At 41.1% G+C, this 20,878-nt stretch overlaps 1 protein-coding gene across 1 annotated transcript; it reads left to right on the top strand.

Annotated features, from left to right (window-relative positions):
• Nucleotides 1–204: 204 nt before the first annotated feature.
• Nucleotides 205–19,252, top strand: LOC143289619 (syntaxin-6-like). Its single transcript, XM_076598661.1, has 8 exons — nucleotides 205–340; nucleotides 3,528–3,706; nucleotides 4,148–4,245; nucleotides 5,312–5,383; nucleotides 10,345–10,458; nucleotides 13,290–13,396; nucleotides 16,123–16,211; nucleotides 17,814–19,252. The coding sequence occupies exons 1-8, from the start codon at nucleotides 306–308 to the stop codon at nucleotides 17,888–17,890; spliced, it is 771 nt and encodes a 256-aa protein (XP_076454776.1). The 5' UTR covers nucleotides 205–305; the 3' UTR covers nucleotides 17,891–19,252.
• Nucleotides 19,253–20,878: the final 1,626 nt, after the last annotated feature.

Below are 20,878 nucleotides of genomic sequence, written 5' to 3'. Positions count from 1 at the left end.
TTATGAAGCACAAGTATCCTGTCATAGTACCAACAGATGAGACAGTCTAGTCTATAGTTAAATAACTTCAGTCAGTAGATCTTGAACACTTAAATCATCACGATTAAAATTTTCACAGATGTTACCACGGACGCGAACCCTGGAGATTTCCCGGAAGCAGAAGAAATCCCGGTGACGTCACGCCGCTCGCAAAATGGAAGGCGAGTAAATCTGGCTGGCGAGAGTGTCTTTTGATTTTTCAACGCAGTTTCATTATTTGGAAGTTTTCGACCTTTCAAGTACCCTGACGCACTCGAGCTGCCATCATGTCTATACAAGATCCATTTTTTGTCGTTAGAGAGTGAGTATACGGACAAATGTTTAATCTGTTTTCTGTGACGATCGTGTTTTGCTCGGTTTTACTTCAGAGCGCTCTCGATTACTTGACCAGACAACTAATTTGATCAATCTTAATTAGTCTGTCATCTATGTTTCAGATGTAACAGAATATTTTTAAAAAGTTTGGGAAATTGTCTGACCTTCTTTTCCTAGTTCTGTTGATCTGTGAAATGTTTGGTTTTGTGGTGATAAGTTAATCTGTCAAAGTTTAAACTCGGACAAGACTGAGACACTCCGTTCACCTCATTTGGCTTATGCTACAGCTATATTATATAGTATTATACATGTATATTGCAATAAAGAATCAGAAAGCGCCATACTGTCTCACCCTCATTTATTTTATTCCTTTTTTTCAGATTTGCCTTGCTTAATCCATAGCTGCCTAACTGCTATTCATTTTTCACTCTCTCCTGTTTCTTACATTTGGTTCTTCTCTTTGAAGCTTCTGTTAAACATACACTATATGCATAATATGTTCAAGAAGGACCACACACACACACATGCACACACACACACACACACACACACACACACACACACACACACACTTGTGTGTAAACATTTTAAGACACTCCCAGTTCATTACCACCTTCAAAAGCTACCTCAAGACTCAACTGTCATTAATTAGTCTCCAGTGTGGGTGTATGCTTGTTTCAGTTGTTGAGTGTGTGCTACTGAGGTTTTGTGTGGATGGGAGGGAGGAAGAGTGGGACTGACTTTTGGGTGTTGTACAACTTGTAGTTGGGTTTTACATTATTTGGGCATTGTGATGTAGGCACTTGGTTTTAGATGTTCAAATTGGTTCTTAGGGGTTTACTAGGCACATTGAGTTTTAGTATAAATATACACTTGATGAAATGTCTTGTCACATTTCTTCAGTTTTGGTTCCTTAGTTGCACCAACCTGTATTTTTTTAAATGTATGAATCATGATGTGTGTGTTTGTGTGTGGTGGGGGGACAGGAGGTAGGGGAGTGGGGGTAAATTGTCAGGCGCTAAGAGCAAAATCATTTTATTAAAAGCTATATAAAAGAAACTTTTCATCTTTAAATATACATATATAATGATGTATATATTTTGGAGCTGATAGCAGATGAGAGTGGAGGCTATGTGTGTGCTCATAGATGTTTGTCTGTGCATGCAAATGTACTGTGTGTGTGTGTGTGTGTGTGTGTGTGTGTGTGTGTGTGTGTGTGTGTGTGTGTGTGTGTGTGTGTGTGTGTGTGTGTGTGTGTGTGTGTGTGCATGCACACATACAAGATGTTTGTGAGTTGACAGGTCACACTTGTCATGAAGAGAAGCTTTGTTTCGCACTAAAATCCATATCAGCCATCAAAATACGGAACATGCTTAATGTCAGCGTTGTGTGACAAATCAATATAAAACCAGACAAAATACCTGATGCTGCTTCTGCAGGAGGAATCAATAGACCCTGGGACAAATTTGTCAGACACTTCTGTTGATCAAAGATGAAAAAGAGCAAGGATAAAAATTAAAACAAGAAAAAAGTCAGTGAGAAAGTAGGTCAGTAAAGATTTTTTCTTGACCTCGTGACATTTTGGTTCCTACTGTTCTCGAACGTCTGCACTAAAGCAGTAAAAGATGCAGGAAATGATTTATTTTAAATGCAAGCTCATGAGATGAACACTGACTTTGCACTTTGCAGTAATTATTTGACTTCATCATGTCTACTCCAGACAGAATACAACTTCTTGTTTTCTGTGTTTTGACTTTGTGCAATGTTTACCCCAGCATTTTATTTTTAACTTGCAAATGGAGATCATACCAGGCTGAAGAAATACAAAATATAAAATAACTACACAGTATATATTCTACAAATATCGAATTGCAGTCTTTTGTAATTTACTACTCTTTTTCACATTATATTTCTCTGCATGTTGAAATTTGCACTGTTCTCCTTAAAGAGAGTGAATAAAGCTCAGTACCACCTGTTTTTTTTCTTCCTTGTATCTGTCTGCAAAGTGCAACAATGCAAGTTTATTTGTTTTCCAGTCAAAGTGAATTTTGCCAGGGTGTTTTGTTTTTGTTGTTGTTTTTTGCTGCCCCATCATCTGCTCTGCTTCAGTCGCATTACTCCCAAGCCACTCATTCCAAGTCCCCCTTACACAGCCACCACACCTTGGTTTGTCTATCGCAGTCCCAGCCTCGGCAGTCTGCAGGGAACCATTGATGCTAGGTCACCAGGAGACCCCACACCAGAGGGGAGCCTGCACTTATGCTGAGTCACTGTTGGTGTTCTGTAGTGCCTGTTCTGCTTTAACGTACTAAGGGCACCACTTACTAAGCTCCTGCTGACAACAATAATGGCTTAGTGGCAGAGCCAGACTGAGTGGGCGTTTCCCCAAGTGTGAAAACCACCACCATGTCCCTTCAGCAACAGTCCCCCATGAATCTGCTGACACTGAAGACCTTGACAGGACTCCACCTCAAGCACTGAAGTGGAGGGGTATTGAAACAAAGGTCACCATGGGAGCAGGGCATGCTATGGTTTGGTTTTGATTTAGGTTTGGTACTATATGACTAGGCTGTACGTTGTCAGTTTGTGCTTCCTGTCATGATATCCTGCCGTCAGCCAGACCCGAGAGATACAGACACTTGCAGTGTTGGTCAGGAAATTAGGGCAACACACCCAAAGATACATCAGTGAAGTGGATGATAATCAGCTGTGTGGTCAGTTTCCCATTGAAGTCCATAGCACACTCAGCTATGGGTAGGAGACGGCCACGGTCTGGAAAAAGCCCACCTCCAGTGTTTCCACTGGGAATTGAACCTGCATCTTCAAACTGTGCCCAATATATAATTCTAAAAGTCCAGTCAATCACAGGATGAACCACTGTGTCAAAAGTTACCAGTTTCAGCTTCAAGAAGCGTATATTGTGAAGTTCTGTACAAATCCAATTTTGTAACTGCTTGGAGTGGAAATAAATCAACTTGCGTACAGTAGTCTTTGAAAACTTTGCGTTAAACTAACCACTTCGCCACAACAGCTGGTGATCTTGCAACAACAATAATTATAATAAAAATAGCTTCAATAAGAATAATGTTAATGATAACAATAGTAAGAACAACAATGACAACAACAACAACAATGATGGTTATGATGATGATTGATTGTTGGTCGTTCCACAGCGAGGTCCAGCAAGCTCTGATGATGGCGCGCAGCCTGTACTCGAGGTGGCGAGACATTGAGGACAAACTGTCGTTGGTGTCGCCAGAGGAAAAAGAGTACACCACCAACGAGCTGCGCAACAGCTTGCGCTCCATTGACTGGGACCTGGAGGACCTGGAGGAGACTGTCAATATCCTGGGTCTATTTTTAGTGTTTAGGGAATCCCCCCCCTTTTTATATATATATATATATATATATATATATATATGTGTGTGTGTTGCCTTTTGTGGGTTATAAGGGGTGGTTTCTTCAGGGACTAGAGTGTGAGTGTGGGTGTGGATTGTGTGTGGGGGTTGTGTGTGTTTGTGTTTGTGTGTGTGTTTTCTTGGAGTGTGTGTATGTGAGGGGGCAGAGGTGGTGTGTGTGTGTGTGTGTGTGTGTGTGTCTGTGTCTGTGTCTGTGTGTGAGCTGTAGACCATGAAGAAACCTGCATGCAGAAAAAGAATAATTTATTTGTATTCAGTCAGAAATATATCCACACCATGCACTATTCTACTTGATCATATCCTCCCACTCAGCTACCATCCGTATGCTTGACATTTATCAAAATTCCGTGAGCACTGGTGTCCTTAACTGTCAGCAAGTATAGTGGAAAAGAACCCCAAGAAGTTCAAGATTGACGAGTTTGAGCTGAACGATCGCAGAAACTTCATCGAACGAACAAGGGCTGCAGTGCAGGTATAACCCACGTTTTGTGATGTAATGATACATATGAGTGATTCACTCATTGTTTATCATTGTTCTGTAACGTGCTGTTGTGTGTTTTGATTTAGGCTTTTTGTGTGATCGTGTCAAGTCAAGTCTGGACATTACATGTTGTCCAGTCATTATTTTGTTTGATGCCAAGGACAGATACGGGGGGTTTGGGGGTGGGGGGGGGGTGCGTGTGTGTATTTGTGTGTGAGTGTGTGTGTGTGTGTGTGCGTGCGTGCGTGCGTGTGTGGGGAGGGGGAGTGTGTGTGTGTGGGGGGGGGGGGGCACATATGTGTGTGTGTGCACACATATGTATGTGTGTGTGTGTTGTGTATACATGTGTGTGTCTGCTTGTGTGCATGTGTATGTGTGCACACTGGAATGTTTCTTTGTTTATCTGTTTGTACTTGTTACAACAAGTGACTTGAGTTTTATGCAAAGTTTTCAAATTGTACACAAGTTGATTTATTTCCCCTCCAAGCAATTACAGATAATGTGTCTGTTTTGAACAATATATATTGGGCACAGTTTGAGGTACACTGCTGATGATACTGTTTTCATTTTGATGGTACTCTTCCTATTGATCTCATGTCCTCACTCTGCACATCTTATACCCTCCAGTCATTGAATGTGAAGCTTCTCAAAGTGCCAGAGAAAGATGAAATAGGTTGTCTAGTGTGGTTTCAGTTTCAGCGCCCTGAAATATATGTATACTGTACTTTTTCAAGGAAGCATTCTTTCACTGTTTTGTTTGGTTTCTTTTCTTTTTTATATAAATACCTCAGACTGTGTATGAAACTGTATTTTTTTGGTGTACATCTAGCGTGTGTGTGTGTGTGTGTGTGTGTGTGTGTGTGTTGAAAGAAGTGTGCTTTATAAATGCCGTATATTATTCATAAATTATTTCTATTATTGATAAGTATGCTTTATAAATGCCATATATTATTCACTATTGTTATTACTATTATTGACATCATTATCGTTAGAATTACTTTCATTTTGATTTCAAATGATATTATTTTCACACTTTCCTTTTGGTGAAAATTGACAGGAGTTAAGACGACAGATGAACGGTCCTGGCACAAACCATGTGAATGGTACTCATGACAGTGGCAACGCGCAGGTAAAAATCAGTGTGGGTTGATTGTATGATGCATATCTGTGTCACTGTGTGTTTGTACACATGTGTGAGTATGTGTGTCAATTTCAGTTTGTGTGTTTGTGTGTGTGTGCGTGACGGAGGGTGTGTGAGTGTATCATTGAATGTGTGTTACTGTGTGTGTGGATCCGTTTCTGGGTCAGTCTTCATTGCTGGTCACTAGAGGGGGGGGGGAGGGGGGGGGTCATTCTTTTCAGTGAATAAATTATACAGGAAATCAACATGTTCTGGTGTGATTATTGATTACATGTATGTGTGGTGCACATGTTGAAAAGTGTGCTCATGATGAAACATTGTTAAACAAAGGTTTGGTTAAAAATGTTGCAAAATAAAATATCCAAAGTGTCATACAAAATCAGAGACCAGGAACAAAGGAAAACAAACCCTGCCTCATTTTGAACACTAACTAAAAGTTTGAATAAAGTTCACTTTATGTATCTGAACAGATAAACAAAAGGAGAAACCTTAGCTTGACGTCTTGAAAACACAGTCACAGTCATTAATTTTATAATACTGGACATCAATTGAAGCTTATTTTTTTGACATTGTTGTTGTCACATTTGTCCTGAGTGTTCAACACAGACTTACTCAACAAACAAAACCCAAATGAAAATTTATATGGCTGCAGCGTTATTGATATCGATATCATACACTGTCATACGGATATTCCAGCAGATTTGCTTAAAGGCCAGACATGGTAGTACAAAAACGTATGAAACAAACTTGAAGTTTATGGCTTTCTGTGACATGGTATGCAAAGATATTGGACTAAACATGTCTAAAAAGGTCATTTTGTGCAATTTGTCGTGACGGTTTCCATGGAAACGAATCCAAAATGGCCGACAAACAAAAATATTAAAAGCTTATAACTTCGGTACCTTTATAGATATGTTATTTCTGTTTGTTTTATTTGATTTATTTGTATTTTTTCTTTATTATAGTGCAGTGGCATTTTGGAATTTGAATAAATACTTTTTTTTGTTGTTGTTGTTGAAATGAGTATAAATTCCTTGACATAATTTTTTTTCAAATGAGTGTATATTCATTCTTTTACTAGTACTATACAAACCACTGTACTATAATAAAGATGAATACATAAAGAAATAAAGTACTAAGTTTGAACATGCTATCTTTTAAAGTTTTTGAGCATTAGCATTTTGAAAAATGGTATTACGAGGACAAAACACAAAACTGAGAAAACAGGAAAAGAAAGAGATGTGCTTGTACTCACAAGAAATCACACATGTTGATGCTGTTTGAAGCTTTTTTTAAGTGAATATAGTACCCAGGTGAAACGGACTATAAAGATTAGATGTTGAAGAAGCAAATTATGCGAAAAGACGAAAATCACAAAAAATCATGATTTTGGTCAAAATTTCACTACCGCATCTGGCCTTAAATATTCAGTCAAATAGAATGGGCGTTCAGTATTCTGTTTGTCATGCGCGTCATGAGTCTTCTTCCCCTCTTTCTTGAGCCTAACAGTGGACGTTTTTCTTCCCAATAAAATCAAGAAAACAATCGGACTGGCTGGAAGATATCCTTCTTCAGTATCCCCAAAATAGATTTGAGACGTTACCAAACTGGATTTTCCAGTCAGATAACTCCCTTGAGTCTTTCTGACAACAAAGGGTTGATCAGTGATGGCAGGGTACAATCATTAACGGCAGATCAAATCCTGAAAATTTGATGACCTTTTTGGCTCATCAACCGTTGAGATGATTTTAGTTGATCAACTTTCTTTCCTATAAATCAACTTAATTGATCGATTTCACTTTTTCAGCCATTTTGTTTGCTATGTTACCAGTTACGGTCAAGCTTGTACTATGTGACTCCACTGAAAAAGTGGCTTTTTTTTTTTTTTTTTTTAAATTTCAACCAACACAGCTTCCATTGAAAAATGACATCAGACATTATGAACCTGTGAAAAACAGTCTGAAAAGAGAAGAATAAAGATTTGAACACATAATTATACAATGTTCAGCGTGTGAATTATGATTCTTTTTTGTAAATTATGTGAAGTCACACCCGTTATCCCATTAGATTTATTGTCCAGCAACTCTGAGAATATCAGTTTGTTGTGTATGTTGAAAATCACCGTGCTTCTTTAATTTTATGGTGTGCTTGACATAGTATTATTTCATTTCAAGTAAGTTCTGTTTAAATGCTGGAAACAAAGTTTTACCAGAGCTGTAACATGTTTTGCATTGAATTCCCATGTATACTGAAAATGTGTATATGAAAAGAATGCATTGATATTTGTTTTGTTTTTCTTCTCAAGTGTATTAAAAGTCTTCAAAGGAAATTTAATTGCTACCTTCGCATTTTTGTGCCCATTTTATTTTACTGTGAAGCACTTTGAGTCACAGTGTCACAAGCGTTTTTGACATTCACGTCCCTAGATTATCCATACTCTTGGACTTAAGTTACTTTTATTGTTTTCTTCCAATTTTGCCTGAAGATATGAAGGATTTAGATTATTAAACAACCAGAATAAACTGTATTAAACCACTTTAAATTTTTGCCTCTCATTGCCAATTTGTGTGACCAGCACAGAAGAATGACCCGTGTGCAACTGTATCAAACGTCCTAAGAATAAGATGGTAGCTACATGGGAAATCCATATCGGTGGTACACATGAGAACAGCAGTAGACAGGTTATGTGTTCTGTGTCTGTGTGCTAGGTGTATTTGTGTGTGTGTGCAGTGTGTGTGTGTGTGTGTGTGTGTGTGTAGTGGTACACAAGAGAATTGCAGTAGACAGGTCATGTGTTCTGTGTCTGTGTGCGAGGCGGGTGTGTGTGTGTGTGTGTGTGTGTGTGTGTGTGTGTGTGTGTGTGTGTGTGTGTCTGTGTTTGATAAATGTGCATACAATGTGCTTAAATGTGTGTAGGAACATGAAAATGAGTGAATGTTCATACGTGTGTGCTTGTAAGTGTCTGATTTGTTCGCATGCATTTTTTTGGTATGTTTTTGTGTGCTTGAGTAGTGTATCATTGATTCATTCTGTTTATGAATGAACATATATTTGTTCGCATTCATTTATTTGTATGTTTTTGTGTGCTTGAGTCAATGTATCATTCTGCTTATGAATGAACATGTATGCAAGAAATGTTTTGTGTGACTGTGAATACATGTGTATTTTACAGTAATGTCTGCATACATATTCAAAGATATTTTATGTTTTTGTGTGCATGAGAATGAAAGAATATATTTTTTTTTTAGTATATTTTAGTGTTTGAATTAGGGGCCAAGCATATATTAGCAGCTGATCCAGTCATAACGGTAGCTTATTCATCAAGTGATGATATTGTTGCTTATTAAGTTATCAGCAACTGATAAGACAGTTGGTAATTGTCTACTAATAGGAAGAGTGGATAAAAGTGGTGGTATCATTGGATGGATGTGTTGGTTATTATCATTGGTTGGATGTGTTAGTTATTATCATTGGATAGAAGTGTAAGTGGATAGAAGTGGTGGTATCATTGGTTGGATGTGTCAGTTATTATCATGGGATGGGTGTGTTAGTTATTATCATTGGATAGGAGTGTAAGTGGATAGAAGTTTTGGTTATCACTGGACAGAAGCGGGGGTCATTATGATTATCATTGAATAGAAGTGTTGGTTTTTATATTATTTGATTGGTGTTTGGTCACTTATTGTCATTGGAAAGAAGTGTTGGTGGATAGATTAGAAGTCAGTTATTATCAGTGGATTGAAGTGATGGTTATTTAACTTATTATCACTGAACTGAAGTGTTGGATATCATCAGTGGATAAAATTGTTGATGGATAGAACTTAGAAGTGTTGGTTGTTGTCAAGGAATAGAAGTGTTGGTGGATAGAAGTGTTGATTATTATCATTGGTTAAAAGTGTTGTGGGTAGAAGTGCCAGTGGATAGAAGTGTTGGCTAATTATCAGTGGATAGAAGTGTTGGCGGGTAGAAGTGTCAGTTATTATCAATGAATAGAAGTGTTGTTAGACAGAAGTGTCAGTGGATAGAAGTGTTGGCTGTTACCAGTCAATGGATAGAAGTATTGATGGATAGAAGTGTCGGTTGTTATCACTGGATAGAAGTGTTGGTGGGTAGAAGGGTTGGCTAATTTCACTGGATAAAAGTATTTGTGGAAAGAAGTGTTGGTGAGATTGTCAATGGATTGAAAGTGTTGTTGGATAGAAGTCTTGGTAATTACCAGTAAACAGAACTAGAATTGTTGGTGGATAGATGTTTCAGTTATTATCAGTGGATGTAATATATATTTATATTTATTATTGCATTATTATATTATATCACTCTTTTTTGTCAAAACAGATTTCACTGTGTGAAATTTGGGCTGCTCTCCCCAGGGAGAGCACGTCACTACACTGAGTATGCCACCCATTAAAAAAAAAAAAAAAAAAAGCAAAAGAAAAAAAAAGCCTGCATTGGTTAGAAATATTGTTATCATACAAAGTACACAAGCACAGTGAATAATGTGGATTGTGTGGGCTTGTACTTGGCACATGGAAAAAGAACCCATGGTGACAAAAGTGCTATCCCCTGGCAAAATTTTGTTAAGGAAATCCACTCTGATACCGGTAGGTACACAAATACATACATGTATATTTGCATGCGCTCAAGGCCTGACTAAGCGTGATGGGTTATGCTGCCGTCAGGATCTTCCTAGCACAAGTGGTGTAATGTATGTGGATTTATATGAATGCATGGATGCCTTCTTGAGAAACTGAAACTGAGGATTGTCAGTGTTGCAGCAGGTGCTGCTGTCAGGCATCTTTCTAGCAGATGTGGTGTAGTGTATGTGGATGTAGATATATGTGAATATATATATAAAATATAGATACAGATATGTGTAATATATATATATGTGTGTGTATATGAATGCACTGATGAGAAACTGAAACTGAGGATTGTCGGTGTTGCGGTAGGGAATGGTGTCGTCCAATGGCCTGGGACTGCCCATCAGAGCGGACCACTATGCACGGCTGGACACGCCCACAGAGCCCACCTGTCAGGAGTCTGTGGAAGCCAGTCAGCAGCAGGTTGTGCGTGTGTGTGTGTGGGGGGGTGGGGGTGGGGGAGGAGGAGGGGTGTAGAGGGTGGGAGGGGTGGTGGTGGTTGTGTGTGTGTGTGTGTTACTGTAAGCTTGTGTGTGTTTTGTGTGTAGTGTGTTTGGTGTGTATGTGTGTGTAAGTTTGTGTGTGTGTAAGTTTGTGTGTGTTTTGTATGTAGTGTGTGAGTGTGTGTGTGTAGTGTTTTTGTGTGTGGTGTGTGTGTGCAGTGTGTGTGTGTGTGTGCGTGTGTGTGTTTGTATGTGTATGTGTTTGTGTACTCTGTGCATGTGGGTGAGTGTACTCTGTGTGTGGGGGCATGTGTGTGTGTTTTGTGTGTAGTGTGTGTGTTGTGTTTTTGTGTGTGTGTGTGTTTGTAGTGTGTGTGTGGTGTGTGTGCGTGTGTGTATGTGTGTGTGTTTGTGTGTGTACTCTGTGTGTGTTGATGTGTTGGGGTTTGTGTACTCTGTGTGTGTAGGGAAGTGAGTGTGTGAGTCTATGTGTGTAGTGTCTGTGTGTGTGTGTTTGGGGGGGGGGGGTGTAGGTGTGTGCAGTGTGTGTAAAGAGACACAGTGTGACATGCAGTGTCACTCTCTGAACAATGAAAACTATCAGTGTCAAAATGTATTATTCAAAGCCTAACCTTGCCATGATTTCGTTCAAGAAAAAGAATGTCCCCAAAAATGTCAGATAACTTTCCTTTTCCACAGCCTTAAATTACATGAAGGATCTAATGGAAGAAAAACAAAACATAGATATTACCAAGATTTCATGCAGAACAGTGGTTCCGGTGATTCCCCTGTACAGAAACATAATAATGCAAGCAGCTTCTGATGTGTGTTACAGACTTTAAGGATGAAGGTAAAAAATTAACTCACTGGAGTAATCTTGAGTCATCTTGAACATCATTGCATTGTGTGTGTGTATTTGTGTGTCTGTCTTTTTCTTTTCTTTCCTTTTTTTTTCTTTTTTTCCCCATAATTATTATTTATTTATTTATTTATGTAAGCTTATCTATATATATATATTTTTTTTAATTTTTTTATTTATTTATTTTTTCTCAAGGCCTGACTAAGCACGTTGGGTTATGCTGCTGGTCAGGCATCTGTTTGGCAGATGTGGTGTAGCGTATATGGATTTGTCCGAACGCAGTGACGCCTCCTTGAGCTACTGAAACTGAAACTGAAACAGACTTGTGTGTCTGTGTCTGTGTACTTGTATATTTGCATGTGTTGCTGAGTGTGTGTGTGTTAGAATGCTTGATTCTTATGTTTACTGTGAAACATGGTGAGCTGATCCTCAGTGTAGAGTAGGGTACTGCGCTGAAGAAAATCAAAACTGTGATCTCCTTCTTCTTCTTGTTCTTCTTCTTCCTTTTTCTTCTTCTTCTTAATATCATAACCATCATCACCGTCATCGTCATCATCAGCATCATTCATCATCATCATCATCATTGATGATCTGGTCCTGTTATTCTTCTTCTTCTTCTTCTTCTTCTTATTATTATTATTATTATTATTTTGTCCTTCTCCTTCTTCTCCTTCCACACCTTCTCCTCCTCCCTTTTCTCCTTCTTGTCTTGTTATTGTTATTGTGTTTTATTATTATCATTGTTGTTGTTGTTATTATGTTTAACATGTGTAGGAAAAAATGTGTTTGTGTCTGTTAGTGTGTTTCTGTATCTGTTTGTGCGTACATCTCTTTGTGTGTGTGTGTGTGTGTGTGTGTGTGTGTGTGTGTGTATGTGTGTGCGTGTGTGTGTGTGTGTGTGTATGTGTGTGTGTGCATTGGAGTTTTGTCATTCAAAACCCCGTCTACGTGCCTGCTGTGCAATATGAAAGCATGATGAATGTGTTTGTCCAGGCTGACGGTCAACCTGACAGTTTTAGTGACTTGTGGGACTGATGGCACTTCGACTGTGTCAAAGCAAGCTAGGATGCCCATGGTTATGTGCAGGGGGTGGGGGCTCTGTTTGAGTGACATTGTACCGTTCAGTTTCAGTTTGTGTTTCTCACGGAGGTGTCTCTGTGTTCAGACAAATCCTTATGAATATGTTACACCATGTCTACTTGGCAGAAGCCTGATCAGCAGCATAACCTATCATGCTTTGTCAGGCCTTGAGTGCTTGCATCTCTCTCTCTCTGTCTGTCTGTCTGTCTCTGTCTCTCTCTATTTGTGTACCCATCAGAATGGATTTCTTCTACAGAATTTTGCCAAAGGGCAACCCTTTTGTTGCCATGGGCTCTTTTCTGTGCACCAGGTATGTGCTGCACACAGAACCTCTGTTTATCATCTCATCCGAATGACTAGACACTCAGTCAAACTGCTGAGAAAGCAGGAGAGCAGGAATTGAACCCAGACCCTCACACTCACAGACACTCAGAGGCTTTCAGAGTGATGGCCTAGAGGTAACGCGTCCGCCTAGGAAGCGAGAGAATCTGATCGCGCTGGTTCGAATCACGGCTCAGCCGCCAATATTTTCTCTCCCTCCACTAGACCTTGAATGGTGGTCTGGACGCTAGTCATTTGGATGAGACGATAAACCAAGGTCCCGTGTGCAACATGCACTTAGTGCATGTAAAAGAACCCACGGCAACAAAAGGGTTGTTCCTGGCAAAATTATGTAGAAAAGTCCACTTTGATAGGAAAAACAAATAAAACTGCACACAGGAAATTTTTTTTTTTTAATGGGTGGCGCTGTAGTGTAGTGACACGCAGTCCCTCGGGAAAGCAGCCTGAATTTCACACAGAGAAATCTGTTGTGATAAAAAGAAATACAAATAAAAAACTAAATGTTTGGTGTACATTTGGCGGTGTTGCAGGCTCTCATCGAGCCTCAGGAGAGTCACCTGGAGAGAGTAGGCACTGGTGCCGGTGTATCCAGAAACCTGAGTCATCAGAACAGCAACGAAATGGAGGATCAGAGCGCGTGAGTGGCTGCATCCTTTTGCACATCATTGCAGCATAGTGTTTGGTTTAAATTGTTTTTTCTTTCATTCTTTTTTTTTCAATCTCATCATCTGCCTTTGTTCCTGTAGTGTTACCAGGCATGCCTACCGTTACGGAGGGCCTGTATTTGTCCTGGAAAATTGATGAAATGGACAGGGTTCCTGGAAATATATATATTTGCTGCATGTCCCAGAAAATAGAAAAAAAATCTGACCATACCATTTTTTCCTGAAGTATCTAGTGGGTCCAAGTGTACCCTTTTTGGCTTTCCGACCATTGCTGAAGACACTTCGTTAAGACTTACGGAAATGCTGCTGAATATTACTGAAGCCACTGCTTGAATAGCCGGAACTGTCTGAACAGTACCGTAGCCATTTTGTGAAATCTGCTCGATTTCCGTCACTGGCGAGGTAAATTCGGCAAGACCAATGCGCATGCGGGTAAGCACCAACTGTGTATGTTTGCTGAGATGGTCCTGAAAATGATAGAGGAGGGTGACTCAAGCACTGCCGACTGGCAGGGCCGAGAAGACGCAGAGTGTGTTGAGACCGAGCGCAGATCGACTGTCTGATGAGAAACGATACTACTGACCTGGGAATCATACCTCGAACCTTGAGAAGCCACCGGAGTAGACGGAGGAGGTGGTGGAGGAATGGAGTCGACCGGAGGGAGCAGAGGCAGTGGAGGAGGTGGAGGGTTCTACTTGGAGACAGAGCCAGAGGTGGAGGGCCCAGAGTGTCCACCGGTCGATTGTGATTCCAGCTTAATCTTAGCTCGATCGCCCAGTTGAGCCAGGTTATTTTGTGGCCTGTTGTTAATTATGATCGGACACAAAAAGACAGCGACAAAGAATCGATAGACAGGCAGAAAGTATGAAAAAACTTAGCCGTATGCAGAGCACAGGAGCAGGAGTCAAGATGGCTGCCGGAAAAAGAGGGCGCTAGTCAGGGATGCAATGGGGAGGTAACCTACTACGGGAGGTTATCGGCCGTAGCTACTTTTTTTTTCTCCGCATAGGCGGATAGTAGTTTGCACAGGACAGGAATCAGACCCCTGCTGGAGTCTGCACTAGTGGGTCACGGTAAGTATGTTACTTAAACATAATTTTAGGAAGAAAATTTCCTTTTTGGGGTAGGCTTGCCTGTGTTACTACCACACCACTCGTATTGAGGCTCCAAACATAGTCGCACCCAGGTGTGTCTTCCGTAGTCCCAACACCAGCAGGCCACAGGAGCAATGGATATCAGGTTGTCAGGAGGCCACGCACAAGAGGGGACCCTGCACTGCTGGTGATTCCCTTCAGTGGTGCCCGCTCTGATCCAACATATGCAGGACACCACCCGACAGGCCTCCTACAGAGGACAGTAGTCACTCAGTCGTGAACCCAGACTAAGTGAGAGTGGCCCCCAGGAGTGAAGATGGTTGCCACGCCCGTCCAGCGACAGTGCCACGATCAATCTGCCGACACTGAAGACTTGGACAGGAAACTACCGACCACATCAAGACTGAGGTCACCATGAGAGCACCATGATGAATGATGGTGAGGAGGGTGATGATGTTGCTGCTGTGGAGGTCCTTTTAGATCGGGAACTGCACGATAAAACTGTCCTCTGTGCTTCCTTTCATACTGTATCCCAACGTCAGCCAGGACTGAGAGATGCAAACACTTGCAGTGTCAGGAAATTCAAACAGCACTCCCAGAGAGGTGGCCGCGAAGTGGCTGACCGTTCGCTGTGTGAACCAAGTCTTTGTAGTACACCCCTTGAGCACCATAGAATGTATCAGGTATGTGCATAGTGACATCACTGATGATGTCATCAGAAAGGGGAATAGCTCTTGAAGGCTGAAAATTCACACAGTTTATCTAGAATGGTATATCTCCAGACCATTTTCTCAGTTCTAGGCTTATTGTTTTGGATATTGTTTTATGGCTGGAAACACCAGTTTCTACTGTTTTTACCCCTGGCACTGAAGGGGTATTAAGAAAAGAAAAAAAAGTTGCGTACCAACCCAGCTTGTCAGTAATCATTTCTGAAAATTTTGTGTTCTGAATTTGTGTTATGAAATTTTTTGTGATTTTTGTTTTCTCCTTAACCAGTTTCCAGCCTACAAGCAGTGAGATGATGGCATAGACAAAGGGCTTTCCCAATGCCACAAAGCTGTCTACTGACGGCACACATTTGGTCTCATTTTTCTTTCATCCGAGTTTGGTTCAGTGAGCACAAAAAAGGCTCTGAATAGTTAGTTTGTAGTTTGTCATTACTTGGACAGTTGCTCACTTACATGTCCATGCTTGGGTTGTGAATGGTATAACAAACTAATGAGATTTTTTATTTGCATTTACAGATATAAACTGACAACAATCACGTCACTTTCAGCTGTATTTTGGTTGTTTTTGGTGGTGGTTGTTTTTTTTTTTTCTTTCTGAATGTCAATCGACTTATTTTGGGAAATGTTTAACTCACTCAGTACGGCCAGTCCTCTCTTCTCCTCTACACAGACCCCTCGGATGTCCAGTGGGTATCTGAATGACCCAACCTTTAGCTTCCGTCGTGAGAACTGTGGTATTCTTTGTCAACATTCACCTCTTCAGTATAAGAGCTTTCCGCTTGCAATATTTTGATGATGGTAATTGTCATGAAACGCTGTTAACGTTGTCTCTTTTGTCGTTCGTATGGAGAGAGTTAAGAATTGTGTCTATTGTAGTTTGCTGGACGAACTGGGTCAAGAGGTGGAACAGCCGGAGACGACACTGAGTCGGGCTGTGAAGAGAGTGACAGCCGTCATGTCATTAGGTAAGGGATGCTGGGTGGATGGGTTGTGTGTTGTGTGTGTGTGCGTGTGTGTGTGTGTGCGTGTGTGTGTGTGTGTGTGTTTGTGTGTGTGTGTGTGTGTGTGCATGTTTGTGTTGTGTATCAGTATGTGTTTGTGTGTATGTGTGTGTGTGGGAGTGGGGGGTGGGAGGGAGAGAGTGCAGGGGGTTGGGTTAGTGTATGTATGGTATAAAGGTGATGGTGGATGGATGGGGGAGAGGGTGTGAGAGGAGTTGGAGAGATAGGATAGGGGTTGCTGGGGAGGTGAATTTGTGTATGTGTGCGTCTGTGTGTGTGTGTGTATCCGTGTGCATGCATGCATCGTTATGTGTGTGTGTGTGCACACGTGTGTGTGAGTGTGTGTGCTCACATGCACGCGTGTATGTGTACGTTTCAGTCATTATAAAGAGGAGAATATTCAGTAAGATAAATATAACATTTAAAAAGACAAATGCTCATCGACAAACAAAACCGAAAAATGAATGAGCAACTTTTTCTTCCTTTAAGTTTTACTCATTTTCGCTTCTTTAGCTTTATTCCCTCAGTATGGCAAGGGCTGGATGTAAAGAAGCATGTTACTTGACGGCTGGGAGGACGCGGGTTCGAATCCCAGCAGAGGCGGGTTTTTCAGCCCGAGGTCGGCTCCTACCCAGAGTTGAGTGTGCTGTGGGCTTAAATGGGCAGACTGGGACCACACAGTTGAGTGTCATCCACTTCAAGGATGCGTCTTTGGGTGTGTTGCTCTAATTACCTGACCAACACTGCAAGTGTCTGTATCTCGGGCCTGGTTAACGCCAGGATATCATTATGACAGGAAGCGTAGAGTACAGCCTTGTCACGTAGTCCCAAACCAGAATGGACCTCCATAGCAACATTGTCATCCTCCTCCACCTGTTCCTTCATCATCATTAATATAAACAAAACTCAAAGTCTGTGTCCTTTCATGCCCTGCTCTCATGGTGACCTCAGTTTCGATACCCCTCCACTTCCGTGCTTGGGGTGAGTCCTGTCAATGTCTTCAGTGTCAGCAGATTCATGGGAGGCTGTTGTTTGAGGGACATGGTGGCGGTCTCCACTCTGTGAGGACACTCACTCAGTCTGGCTCCGCGACTAAACCATTATTGTCATTAGTAGGGGCTTAGTAGGTGGTGTCCTAAATACGTTAGATCAGAACAGGCACCACTGAACACCACCGAAGTGACTCAGGAGCAGTGCAGCGTCTCCTCTGGTGTGTGGCCTCTTGGCAACCTAACATCAATGGTTTCCTGTGGACTGCCCATGCTGGGACTGTGACAGACGAACCCGGTTGTGGCCGTGTATGGGGGAATCTAAATGAGCGGCGTGGGAGTAGTGCCACTGAAACAGTGCAGATGATGGGGCAGCAAAAAAAGAAGAAAAAAAAGAAAGAAAAAAGTTACTTGCTTATCTGTTACCCTCAATGATAAAGATTTTGTCTTGTCTTGTCATGTCTTGTCTCTCTCTGTCTCTGTCTGTCTGTCTGTCTCTCTGTTGCAGATCATTTCCTGACAAGTGCAAATATTGACCTTTTTTTTTTTCTTCTTTCTTTCTCTCTCTCTTCAACAGATCGTCGGCAGTGGTGTGCAATAAGTCTTCTGTTCATCGGCATCGTCATCCTCCTCATCGTCTTCTTCACCTTGTGATTTATCCTGATCCTTCCTCAGCCTCCACGTTTCCACACACCCTCACCACCCACCCGCCCGCCCTTGTCTTGTCTCATCAGCCGAAAGGATCACTGTCTCTTTCTCACTTTAGACTTGAAAAAAAAAACAGTCACGTGAGCGATTGGATTGTGTAGGTGGGAAAAAAAGCAACAACCCTGTGTGAAGGAGAGGTTATACCTTTTGTTTTGACTCACTGTCTCTTTGTCACTTTAGACGTGGAAAAACTGTCATGTGAGTGATTGGATTGTGTAGGTGGGAAAAACCCCCCAACCCTGTGTGAATGAGAGGTTGTCCCTTTTGTTTTGAATTATCCATGTTTTTTTGTGTTTTTTTTGCTTTTTTTTTTTTTTTTTTTTAGTTGTTGCAGTGCCATTTTGTGTCAGTTGTTGAAAATTAAAAAGAAAAGACTGTGAACGACAGGGTAACCCCTTTTATCCATAATTATCTTTTCTTTTTTCTTTTTTTTTTCTGTCCTGACATGCACGCTAGGTTTGTTATGAGCAGGTCGGGCTTTGTCTCTCTTTGGGTTTTTTTGTGGGTTTTTTTGTGGGTTTTTTTTGTCTGCAGATGTGGTGTTGCGATATGTGGAACACTCTGCAGGCCAAATTTGACGCTTCCCTGAAACTGAAACTGAAACCTGTTTGCGAAACTGTTGTCCTCAGAGCCAGCAGTTTGGACAGGCTCTGTGTATGTGAATGACGGTGATATGGGTTTTTTTGTTTTTTTTTTTTTTTTTTTGATGATAGTGTTATTTTCCCTCCAATTTTTTGTCTTGTTTTTGTTTTTGGTCAGTAACATTACTATACCAACAAGTGGAAGTGTGCATTTGCATAGATGAGAAGAGTGAGAAGATTGTCTGAGGTGTGTGGTCATGTTGTGATATTTTTGGTTTGGATACTTTTTTCAGATGACAAGGTTGTGGTTGCTGTTGTTTAAGCATTTTTTTGTTTTCTTGTGTTTTGTTGTTGTTGCGGTTCATTTTTTGTTCTTTTATAAATTTTTGTTGTTTTTTTTGTTTTGTTTTGTGCATGCATTGATTTGAAGTATGGTAGAATTATCAGCAGTTATTTAACTTTTACTCCATTGTTAAATTTTGTTTTTGCTGTTTGATGTGTTTGCGCTTTTTGCACCTGAGTTATAGGATCGAATTACACCACTGTGATTTTGTGCCTTTTGTTGTTTGTTTTTTAAACAATTATAATTATGCCATACAAAGAATAGTTTACACCAGCCTGATTTTGCCATCTGTTTATTTTTGTGTTTTTTTGTTCATTTTGTAAAGTTTTCCTTTGTTCGGTTTTTTTTTTTTTTTTTTCAGATATATATTTTCGTTGTTTTGAAATCCACACATTGCCAGTTATTGATTCCATTAGAAAAAAAAATCTTTTGTTTTTTTGTTGGATAAGGTTCTCAAGATGTTTGACTGTTTTGGGATGTTGCCTGTATGTGTGTACGTACATATTTGTGTGTCTGTATATTATTTGTTTGTGTGTGTCTGTATGTTTGTAAGTGTTTGCATTTGTGCACATGCATTCGTGCGTATGTTTTCTTTCGTTTGAGGGCATGATCACTCCAAGTGTGCTGGTTTTCTGTGCCCACATTTCTTACAGGTTGGTTCGCTCTGTTTCTCTTCCTGTCTCTCTCTCTTCCTCTTCTCAGTCTCTCCCCCCCCCCCCCCAACCCCCTCCTCTCTCTCTCCTTGTCTGTCTCTATCTCTCCCTCCCTCCATCTCTCTCTCTTTCCCTCCATCTCTCTCCCTCCATCTCTCTCCCTCCCTCCCTCCCTCTCCCCCTCGCTCCATCTCTCTCCCCCTCCCTCCATCTCTCCCCCTCCCTCCATCTCTCTCCCTCTTGCTCCATCTCCCTCCCTCCATCTCTCTCCCTCTCGCCCCATCTCTCTCCCTCCATCTCTCTCGCTCCATCTCCCTCCCTCCATCTCTCTCGCTCCATCTCCCTCCCTCCATCTCTCTCGCTCCATCTCCCTCCCTCCATCTCTCCCTCCTCCTCCATCTCCCTCCCTCCATCTCTCTCCCTCTCCCTCCATCTCTCTCCCTCTCGCTCCATCTCCCTCCTTCCATCTCTCTCCCTCTATCTCTCTCATCCCCTTTCTCTTACCCTTGCTCCCACTCCTTCCTTCACTCCCTCAGTATAACAAAAATCTTTTGAAACAATTTTTTTTCTTTAAGGAACGTGTATGTGTGTGTGCAACTCTCCTGTGTATTTGATAAATATGTTTAAATCTGTGTTTCAGTTTATTTTTTTATTTTTTAATAGAAATTTGAAGCATCATTCCTGGTGATCAGACCCTTTTTTTTCTTTTCATTTCTTTTGGTAACTACATTGAGTTTGATTAAAAAAAAAGAAAAAAAAGAAGTAAAAATCTGCAGTCATGTGTAGCCGCTACAGTTAAGTGTATTTTGCTACGCTGCTAAGTAAGCTCATGTAGAAACTGATATGGCTAGATGGAAAAAAATCTCCCCCCCCCCCTCGCCCTCCCCAGAGCTCCCCAACTCCCTACCTCCCTGGGTGGGTTCGTAGACAGACACTTGCAGACAAGCAAAGTGTTTTCACTGTCTCTGCTGATTAATGTGTACGCTTCAAAACTTCAGCCAGTCGATCTTGTTAACTACAGTAGCTTTTTGTTCAGCACATGTTGAACAGAAGTCGAATCGCCATCGTGGAAACGGCTGTGCTGCAACAACAAGCGTTTCTAGGTGGGATTTTTTCAGTCGCCTAAATATTTCACCAGAAGAACTGGAAACACAGTTTGCTTTGTTCTTGGTGGTGCACAGTATACCACTCAGTGTGGCAGTTGCTTCTGGAAAGTTGTTTCTGAAAAGTAGTTTCTGACAAGCAACGCCGCCAGACCATACAGCTGTACTAGTATGAAGAACAGCTTCGATAATGGAATATATTTTTTGGCACAAGAGTTTGTGCTGGATCAACAGCAGACCATATGATGAACAGG

The sequence above is a fragment of the Babylonia areolata genome, chromosome 14, assembly GCF_041734735.1.
Source record: "Babylonia areolata isolate BAREFJ2019XMU chromosome 14, ASM4173473v1, whole genome shotgun sequence".
NCBI lineage: Eukaryota > Metazoa > Mollusca > Gastropoda > Neogastropoda > Buccinidae > Babylonia > Babylonia areolata.
The sequence above is the reverse complement of the archived record's forward strand: the minus strand, read 5'-3'. Positions and strand labels throughout refer to the sequence as shown.

Excerpts from the sequence above, each read along its gene's own strand:
- LOC143289619 (XM_076598661.1), top strand. The coding sequence starts at position 306 with ATGTCTATACAAGATCCATTTTTTGTCGTTAGAGA. Across the intron at positions 4,246-5,311 it reads GAACAAGGGCTGCAGTGCAG|GAGTTAAGACGACAGATGAA; the intron begins GTATAACCCACG and ends GAAAATTGACAG. Across the intron at positions 5,384-10,344 it reads ATGACAGTGGCAACGCGCAG|GGAATGGTGTCGTCCAATGG; the intron begins GTAAAAATCAGT and ends GTGTTGCGGTAG.